The following is a 9,493-nucleotide window of genomic DNA, read 5'->3' as shown; positions in this document are numbered from 1 at the left end:
GGAGGGAGGGAGGAGGGAGGGAGGACCCTGGGTATGTCCTACAAGCAAAATAGCCCACGTCATTTCCCCCTTTTCTCCTCCCTGCTTTTCTCCTTTCCTCGGCAGTCAACTGGTCGATAGGTATATTTCCCTCTTGGAGGAGGACGGGAAGGAGGGAGGGCGGGAGGGCGGGAGGGAGGGCGGCTTCGTTGTCGACGTCCACAACGACATGCGGTTCCTGACCCTCGAGGCAGTCTCCCAGGCCTCGTTCTCGCTCCCTTTGGGTCTGCTTGGGAGAGACCGGGGAGAGAGTCTGGAGTACAGGTAGGGAGGGAGGGCGAGAGGGCGGGTAGGAGGGAGGGAGGGAGGGCGGGAGGGAGGGAGGAGCAGAGACGTGGATTGTAAGCCCTGTCGCTCACATGTCGACGCCTTCTTCCTCCTACCCCTCCCTCAGCACCAAGGGGCTCTCTTTCACCGGTCGGCGGGTGGACAGGCTCGTGCGGGACAATTTCCGTCTACTGGGCGAGAGTATCCGCTTTCCTTTGCCGGGGGCGCATCGGATCGGCTGGAATAAGCCGTACAACCGGCTGCAGAAGGTAGCGCGGGAGGGGAGGGGAAGGGAAGGGGCGGGGGGAATGAAGAAGCGGAATGATGTCAGGGTCGTTTCTATCAGAGACCATCCTCTGACCCTCCCTCTGCTTTCTATCAGAGAGAGCTCGTAGACCCTCCCTGCCTTGTAGTCCTCGAGATCATTCCTTTCTTCGTTTCCTTCGCGCCATATCTTTTCTTGTGTATTCTACCCCCTATGTCGCGAGTCTTTCTCATGGCCCTCCGCCCTTCCCAGGCCTCTCTCCCACGTGCGTCCGTCGTTTATGGGCGATGCTTCTTAGATAGAGTCTTTTCCTTTCGCATTCCTCCCCCTCTTGCTCCTTTGCTCCACCAACTGTTTTTTTTTTTCCCCTTTCAAGCTCTGGGCTTTCGTTTGCTCACACTTTCCTTCCCTTCTGCTCACGCTTTCTTTCCTTTTTTACTCAACCTTAATCTCAACCTTAACCCTAATTTTTCAGGTCAATGCCGAGCTCCTGGGAATCGAGAACGCGATCATTGAGGGCCGCCGCCTCGAGAGGGAACGTATCAGGTACGGGGTCGGGGAAGGAGGGCGGGGGGGAGGGAGGGAGGGAGGTAGGTAGGGAGGGAGGGAGTGGTCAAGAGGGTGGTAAAGGAAGCAAAAAGGGAACTCCCCTGGCAATATCACCACTCAGTGCTCCTGTCGCACGTATTCCGGACTATACATGCCTGTTCGCCGCCCACCCTGCGTGAAAAAGCCCCTTTCTTAATCCCTCTCACGCTCGTTCCTTTGCCTACCCCACGCCCGCTCCCTTCCTCTCCCTTTCCTGCTCAGGTCCGAGGGCGGGGCGCTCACGGCGTCCCGCGATCTGTTGGACGTGTACCTGGAGGCCATCGAAAGTGAGTACCCCCAAGGTCGCGCGTTCTCGACCTCGGGTGCATTTAGGGTATATTTAGTGTATCTATTCGAGTAAGACGTCTACTTGTGTGCATGCGATACTTGTGTGCACGCACTCAATCGGGCCCGTGTCCCTCCCTTTCTCCCCTGCCTTCCCTGCCTTTTCCAGACGAGGATTTACCCCTCTCGAACGAATCCATCTTCCGCAATTTGAACGACATTTTCATGGCGGGCTCCGACACCACCGCCACCACCATCAGCGCCTCTCTCTACGAGGTAAGACCTTCTAGAGGGATGCTTTCCGCTCCGAAGGCGCATGGGGCACCGGGAAGCCCGGTGGATAGAAGGAGGCAGGAGGAACGTCATGTGTTCGATTCTGGACGGGATTTAAAGAGAGTAAGAGGAAGGAGAGACTTTATTGTTGGGGGGTAGGAATTGTGGTGTGTCGGTGGCCACCGCATTCGCAGGTTGCTTCTTGGCTTCAGGCATGACGAGAAAGAGAGGAGAGGGAGGAAAAGCGGGCATGAGACACGCAATGGGCAGCGCAACGCTAGAATTCATAGACCGTATTCTTTGTGTGAAAGAGATTCATTGCATGGCCAGGGCACTCGGTCTGCCGGAGGGGGAGAGGCTGGCTGTTGGGGTTAGGATGAAAGTCACCCTGGTAGGGGGAAAAAGCCGGCGCCCCCTTGGCTCCCTCCGTCGTCCTGGTCTAAATTCTGTCATCGGTTCTTCCTATCCCGATGTCACCCTCAGGCTCTTTCCTATATATATAAGCCTTTATATTCCCATTCAGAATCTCCTCACCCTTCAAGTCATTCTTTCCGGCTGACCTCCTCGTCTTCCTCCCACCTTTCTCTGTCCCCTCTTTCCTGCCCCGCCCTGGATCACTTCCTAGATTGTTCGACGTCCCGACGTCAAGGCGAGGGTCTTGGCCGAGCTTGAGAGCTTGGACCTGAGCGATCCACAGGCCATGAGCCCGTCGCAGCTGGCACAAAGGTAATGGTCGATTTTTCCTCCACGTGTTCTTACCCCTTGCTCTTCCGCACTCATCTCTGTCTGATTCTTCGTTCATTTCACACCGTCCCTCCCTCCCTCCCTCCCTCCTTCCCACCCTCAAGGCTGCCCTTCTTGGACATGTGCATCAAAGAGACCCTCCGCCTCTTCCCCGTGGCTGTCAATCTGTCCCGTGTCGCCGCGCGGGACACCGTCCTGGGCGGTTTTCACATCCCCAAGGGTATGCCTGACGTCGATCTTCAACGTCGCTCCCTCGCGTCTCTTCTCTCTTTATTCTTCCCTCTGCGTTTCTTTCCATTGGTGCGGGCGCCCGCCCTTTTCTTCCTTCTAATCCTTTTCTCTATTCCAATGTCTACGACAGGCGCCACCGTCGCGCCCTGTATCCGACTCCTCCACTTGGACACTGCCACCTGGGGGCCTGACGCCGCCGAATTCCGGTGCGTTTCACTTGTTCTTAGGAGAAGGATAGTCCGTCTTGAGCCTGTACTCATGTTCTATCCCTCTGCCCCCACCAATTTTTGATGCGCATCTCTCCCTGCTTGGTTGCATTCTTTTGTCTGAGTCGCTCCCTCTCTTCCCTGCCTGCGTCTTTCTTTTTTCCCGGTGCTTCTTCTCCTAATCCACTCGCATTTCCCTCTTTACGCACCATCCATCTCTGCCTTTGTCGGCCTGTTTACCCTCCCCAGTCCGGAGCGGTGGGCGAGTGAGAATTTGGAAGGCGGTCTGCCCAAAGGTGTCCCTCAGGGCGCTTACCTAGTAAGTCCATAGATCGATTATACAATTGAAACCTTAATACAAGGCTACCACCATCCCGTTTCTCTTGGACTTCGGTCGTTTTCCCAAGAAATCCCTCAACCCCACCTCCTCCCTTCCTCCTTTCCTCCCCCCCTTCCTTCCTCCCTCCCGTCCTTCCTGCCTCAGCCCTTTGGCGCTGGTCCCCGCGTATGCTTAGGCCTTCGATTTGCCTTGCTGGAAGCCATGACGGTCAGCGTCACCCTCCTTAAAAAACTGGATCTGGAGGTTGTAGACCCTAAGTGAGTGCGAGGAGGGATGGATGGGATAAGATGGGGGAAGGAGGGAATGACATTTGACCCAACGCCTTGTTTGAAAACGAGAAAGGGACCGAATATATTTGCATTTTCGACGAGCAACATCTTGTATATTTAAGAGGAAGGAGACGAAAAACTCTAAAATCGAGAGAGTGGGTGACAAAGATGAGATCCTTGCTCTGTATAGTTCAAGTCAAGATTGAGTCGAGGTCAGGCATTCCACCCGTGTAGTCATCTATCTTGCCATCTTGTCATCGCACTTAAAAGCCAGTCTCTCTTTCCACCCTTTTTCCGCCCTCCCCTTTGTTTTTTTCGCGGCGCCAATCATCATGGGTAGTCGCGATTTGGACGTGTATTACCCCGCAGCCATGTCCTTTCGCGACGGGGTGCAGTTGCGGATTGGAGGCCTTCGATGATCGACGAGAGGAAAAGTACCGGCCCATACAGAGCCAAGCATTTGTTGTATTTGCTTGCATATCATATAAGAGGGAGTGGATCATTGGAGTTGCAGGCCTCATTTTTGGACGTGAAAGAGTTTGATAATGTTGAAAATATTTTCCCGATTGTTGGTCAATATACGCAGTTGAATTAAGCAGTTGATAAGCTGAGGGACCCCGGTAATCATGAAGGAAGATTGCAGATCAGTTGTTTAGATGCTTTCTAAACAGAAAATGTAAAAAGAATATGCTTCACATGGTTGTGTGCGCGTAACCCGCTTTGTAACGCTTTCTTCAAACTCTCCAACGGAATTTTGTTGACTTATAGGATCCCAACAAGGCGATCTGACCCTTTCTTTGTTAGAGAGTGGATTTGATTTTGGTTGAAGATGTGAAGGAATTCTAAAACTTGCAAGTGGAGCAGCTTGCCGGAGTTTTGACTTGACGTGGCTACGCCATGGGCCCCAACGTTGGGCGAAGCTACATGTCAGCATCTAAGCTAGGTGATAATGGCCAGCGAAATGGCTTCAATCAGATACTTCGGACATCTTCGCCACAAAATCTCTCTTCTTTTTTGCAGAGGAGCAAACGAGAAAAGGTTCGGCTTAGGTAAAATGTCAAATCTCATGTCTCTCTTAGGAAGACCAAAAGTGTTCTATACATTCCCGCTCCGCTCAGGCTTCGAAAAGTGAAGGGGGAAAAAAATTGTTGGAAAAGTGCAGAATGCTGTTACAAGTATCCTTGAGCCACCTTGAAGCTTATGATGAAAAAGCTGACTTTGCATCCGCCTCGACACAGCACCACGCACAAAGTTCCTTGGGAGTCGTAAGTGTACGGGACTCGAAATCTCCGGGTTTTGGCGAAGCTTCAAACTTCAATGCTGCTACCAAATAAGCCCGAGTGATACCAATGGGGTGAGATGCAGTGGCCTCTTGGACAGTTTTGAAGACCTTTGATCTTCAATTTGGAAAGCTAAGACATTAAATGCACAGCATGGATGAAATGAAGCACGGCTTTCTCGATAAACTGTCTAAAATCGCGCTTCTCCCGGCTAGTGTGAGCTACCTTAAGGTAGCTTAGGGTAATACCTTTGTTTCTCAAGATCCACCCAGACGAGATATCGAAGTACACACCTTGCTCAAAAAGGTGCTGAAGTATAGCAAAGGTCGATACAGAGCTGTTTTATGTAAGATATGATGCTGCTTTGATCTGTGTTACGCTACGAAAGACCTACTCTCATACCTATAAAATCATGTCTTCACACGTGCGGTGGCAATACACTGTGAGTAAACGGCCGAGGATAAGCCGAAGTGCATGCATGGCTTTGTGAAATATTCATCACTTTGGTTGCATGTTATTACTTCCTATTTGTAGCCGACTTATCTTTGATTCAGTCTGTTTCTTTTCTCCAAAACGACATTGCCTCTGCACCTGTGAGGCATCCATGATCCTTACAAGCCCCCCCACTCTCTATTGGCAGGGCTTTTATTGCTTGTCATGGGCCCCTTGGGACGGAATCGAGCCGATCTTACCGGCTCCACAAACAATATGTCCAAGTTCAGGTACCATAAAGGGGTAGATAAGACGAAGGGGGAATGGTGTGACATAGAATTTAGTGGAAAGGGTACAATTGAATCAAACCAAAACCTATGGATGCTATTGCCATCGAATTTATTGCCCGTCGGTGACGAATGCATGTACTTCTCACACACATGCCCTTGGATCACGCAGAAACGATGCTAGGATGCAGGCCCTCGCAAAGGCTGTACAAAGGGGGGATCGGGCAGGCATGAAAGAGGTGATGAAAAGAAATTATATAAATATACACGGGAAATATGGGGGAATATCCTAAGGAAGGCGGGAATGCAACAAGTGCCTTTCAATCCTCCGTATCAGGAGCTCAGTATTCACGAAGTTTTCTCTCGGACTCCCTCAGATCATCAGCAACCGCAGTGAGAATAGTAAAATGCACCGAAATTTGCGTGGAAAGGATGCTGTTTGGGACGAGCTTAAAGAAGATGTGGTATACAAGGTAGACTAGAAGCATCAGTGGGAGGGACGGGTGCCCGCATGGCTGTGTATGAGAAGATTCAAGTCTAACACTTCAGTGAAAGAGATTCCAGTATTTTGCATGCATAATGACAACACATGCAGACTTCAGCGTTAAATCTGTATGCACCCATCTTGATGAAGCCCATGAGCCGCGCCCTCGCTCCCCTTGTTACTCAGGTCACAGCGCAGGGAGAAACGCTGGCGGCAAAGATCTTCGACTGCTTCCCCTTCCACGAAGCCTGTGGAAACATCATTGCGACCAGTCTCTTGGGTCCGGTACGTCCTAGTCCTCCTTCTTCCTCTCCCCCCCACATCTCCCCTTCCTCCTCGCCTGCTCCTTGTCGTCCCGTCTCCGTTTCCATCACCATTTTTCTCCGCCCTTGATCACAGCTATTCCACTTACCCTAACCCCTTACCTCCTTCCTTTTCTTTCCTTTTTCATCTTCCTCCCAGGGCGGAGGCGGCCCTTTTTACGTCCGCACGCTGGACATAGGTCGTAGCGTGGACGAGAAACACTACATCATTCTTATGGAATACCTAAAGCACGACGCCGAGGTGGGTGGGGACCCTTTCCCTCCCTCTTCCCTATGTTAGGGTTAGGGCTAGGATTAGGGTTAGGGTTACCGCGACCACAATCTTCATCCTTTTAATGCCCCTTTCCTCCTCGTCCACACTGTGCCTGAGATATCCTCCTCCCCTCCACCATTATTCCTTCTGTCCCTTTCCTCCCCCTTCCTCCCCTCTTTCCTATCCCCTTCCGCTCCTTTCATTCTTTCAACACTCCAACCGACCTTCCGTCTTCTCCCCCCCACCGTCCCTCTCTCGACTGATACAGGTGATCGATCTTGACGAGCCCTCAAATCTCTTCACTCTTCTTTATCAGGTCGTTTATTGCCCCCCTTGTTTCCTCTCCTCCCCCCCAGTTTTTTCTTTCTCTGTCTTTCCTTGCTTTCTGTCTTCTCCCCGCTTTCCGCGCCCCGTTTTTTTCTTTTTCTGAGCATAGATGCCTCCTTTTGGATCAACCTTCCCTCCCTTTCTCCCTCTGTTCTTCCCTTCTTCCCTCCCAATGTCTCTCAGGTCGCCTACGGTGTTGAGCAGCTCCGACGCGCGGCCCATCTGCAACATTTTGACCTTCGGTAAGGATATTATCTCTTCCTCGTGTCGCTCTTCCGACTTATATTTCACTTCTCCCTCCTTCCCTCAACGCTTCCCTCCCTCCCTCCCTCCCTCCCTCCCTACCTCCCTCCCTCTTTTCCTGCCTTCTGCCTCCCACCTACATTGGCCTTTAATCTCATCCTCTTCCCCCTCTAACCCTAACCCTCATCCTGACCCCAACCCTTAGTTTTGACAACATCATGGTCAAACTCCTCCCTGAGCCCAAAGACATCTTCCAGAACGGCGTTCTCTCCTCTTTCATCGTCAAAATCGGGGATTTCGGACAGGTCTTTCCTCTTCCCTTCCTTCCCTTTCCTTCTTCCTCCCCTCCTCCCTCCCTCGTTTCCGCATTTGAGTATTTGCCACCACCTCCTGTTTGCTCTTTCATCAAGTCAGAACGCACGGCCAAAGCCGAGGGCACAATGTCTGCGAGCTGCTTCCTTCTTTCCTTGACATTTCATACCTCTTCATTTCTCTAAATCCTCCTCAGTGCGAATTCGACTTTCCCTTTCCCTCCTCCTCCTCCTCCTCCTCCTCCTCCTCCTCCACCTCCACCTCCACCTCCACCTCCTCCACCTCTTGCTGCCCACAATATCTGCCACAAGTCGAGGCTGGGAAGGCCCAATGTAACGGAAATGGAAACGCAGCTGCCGTCACTGCTCCTCACCGACCAATAAATACCGATATTCCCCGAGAACCCGAATTCACCCGAAAATGGGGCGCCTATCCTCGGACGTACACAGGTATGATCTGTCCTCAGTGCTCTATGCCCTTCGTGCTCGTCTCCTCATCTTTTCCTTGTTCTCTCCTTCCTTTCTTCCCTCTCTTCCTTCACTTCTGCCCATAGGCTACGATATTCAGTACTTTTTAGGCACCTTAACTCCTGTCCTAGGTTCCCTCCATGGACTCGATTTTTACTATATTTACAAACTGACGCTAGCCTTCCTTCAGCCCTGCTCCTTCACGAGTGCGCAAGACAGGTCCTTTGCTTTCCTGCCTGTCCTTGCCCCGTTCCGTCCTTCTCCCTCTTTCTTTTGCCCCTCTCCTTTGTTTTTCTTTCTTCTGTGCCTTCGGTTGACTTCCTAACGTCTTGTCCCCGGCAAATGAGACTGAATTTTAATGCCTTATTCTGCCTTCCTCGTCCTTTCCCTTCCTTTCTCCCTCCCTCCTGCCCTTCCTTCCTCCCTCCCTCCCTCTCCCCAGGCCGGTCCACATCACGAGCCGGATGCCCGTCGATGTCCTTCGTTTCCTGAAAGAAGAAATCATGCCAACCCTCTAAGGCGAAGGGAAACAGTGAGGGAGGGAGGGAGGGACGGAGGAAGCGAAGCGCAAGGCAGGGCAAGGAAGGAGTGGAGGGGGTAATTTTGGGGGTGGGGGCTGAGGAGCGGATGGACCGATGAATAGACAGGACGGAACGGCAACACATGGTAAAATTCATCAAATAAAGAACAACAGTGATGGCATCAAGAAAATGAAGAACAGTGATGGCATCAAGAAAATGATTAATGACCAAGAATCATGAAAGAAAGAAAACACGTATGAAGGGATGGCGCCCCTGTACGTTTTGCATGTCGAGGAAGCCCCACCGTACCTTGACCTATCATATTCATGGATCAATCACTACCACTATAAATGCATCCATTCAACACACGACCACGCAAATCGGTTCCCGTGAACCCTCTCAGGACCCCTTTGTGGCTCGAGCCCTCCATTCCCTATCGTCCTCGTGTGCGCTTGTTGCCTGGCCTCCCTGGTACCTCGGTCCACAAGGATCGTTCCCAGGCCTCGATCCACAAGGATCGCGCCATCCGCCTCCTTGTGGATCGCGCCATCCGCCTCCGCTTTCCTCCCCCTTTTCCTCCCCCTTTCCCTCCCTCCCTCCCTCCTTATCCTTCCCCCCCGCCCCTTCCACCATCTCTTTTCCCTTCCTTCCCTTTCGGCCCCCCTCTCCCTCCCATCCTTCCTTCGTTCCTTTCTTCCTCCCTCCCTCCCTCTCTCCCTTTCTCTATCCTCCCTCCCTCCCTCCCTTCCTTCCTTCCTCTCCTTCCCTCCCCCCCTCCCTCCCTCCCTTCCTTCCTCTGTCCGCACCAAGCTTCGGACGCGGTGGCTACCCCGTCCTCCCTCCCTCCCTCCTGCCTCACCACCCTTCCTCCTCTTTCCTCCGGGCAAAGCCATCCAGCGCCTTCTCCCAGCGGGACAAGGTCAATCCCTCAGGCACGTGGCAGCAGTACACGCCTAGCCTGCTCACGTCTAAGGGAGGGAAGGAGGGAAAGAGGGTATACATGAAGGAGCGGACTGGAGACGAAGGAAGGAGGGAGGAAGGAATGAAGGATAAAAGG

The 9,493-nt window shown here is 52.4% G+C and overlaps 3 protein-coding genes across 3 annotated transcripts; all 3 read left to right on the top strand.

The window, feature by feature from the left end:
* The first annotated feature begins 162 nt into the window (after window positions 1-162).
* On the top strand, window positions 163-4,210 carry NGA_0709200 (cytochrome p450). Its single transcript, XM_005853307.1, has 11 exons — window positions 163-303; window positions 386-575; window positions 1,047-1,117; window positions 1,382-1,446; window positions 1,614-1,720; window positions 2,343-2,443; window positions 2,566-2,681; window positions 2,823-2,898; window positions 3,148-3,217; window positions 3,383-3,495; window positions 3,848-4,210. Exons 1-11 carry the CDS (start codon window positions 209-211, stop codon window positions 3,924-3,926), a joined length of 1,083 nt encoding a protein of 360 aa, XP_005853369.1. The 5' UTR covers window positions 163-208; the 3' UTR covers window positions 3,927-4,210.
* Window positions 4,211-5,913: 1,703 nt separating this feature from the next.
* NGA_0483820 (uncharacterized protein) lies at window positions 5,914-7,139 on the top strand (the record flags this gene model as incomplete). The annotated part of the gene is made up of 4 exons (XM_005853306.1): window positions 5,914-5,970; window positions 6,177-6,275; window positions 6,453-6,554; window positions 7,077-7,139. 4 exons carry the CDS (start codon window positions 5,914-5,916, stop codon window positions 7,137-7,139), a joined length of 321 nt encoding a protein of 106 aa, XP_005853368.1.
* A 679-nt stretch (window positions 7,140-7,818) lies between these two features.
* Window positions 7,819-8,387, top strand: NGA_0709400 (uncharacterized protein; the record flags this gene model as incomplete). The annotated part of the gene is made up of 3 exons (XM_005853308.1): window positions 7,819-7,897; window positions 8,002-8,134; window positions 8,358-8,387. Coding segments are annotated over exons 1-3 (192 nt in total), but the record flags the coding sequence as incomplete, so codon positions are not given.
* Between the last annotated feature and the right edge of the window lie 1,106 nt (window positions 8,388-9,493).

Source organism: Nannochloropsis gaditana (genome assembly GCF_000240725.1).
Source record: "Nannochloropsis gaditana CCMP526 unplaced genomic scaffold scaffold962, whole genome shotgun sequence".
Classification (NCBI taxonomy): Eukaryota; class Eustigmatophyceae; order Eustigmatales; family Monodopsidaceae; genus Microchloropsis; species Microchloropsis gaditana.
The sequence above is the reverse complement of the archived record's forward strand: the minus strand, read 5'-3'. Positions and strand labels throughout refer to the sequence as shown.

Coding starts and splice junctions, on each gene's coding strand:
- NGA_0709200 (XM_005853307.1), top strand. CDS start 209: ATGCGGTTCCTGACCCTCGAGGCAGTCTCCCAGGCCTCGTTCTCGCTC. Junction 576..1,046: donor CGTACAACCGGCTGCAGAAG/GTAGCGCGGGAG, acceptor CTAATTTTTCAG/GTCAATGCCGAGCTCCTGGG. Junction 2,899..3,147: donor CCTGACGCCGCCGAATTCCG/GTGCGTTTCACT, acceptor TACCCTCCCCAG/TCCGGAGCGGTGGGCGAGTG.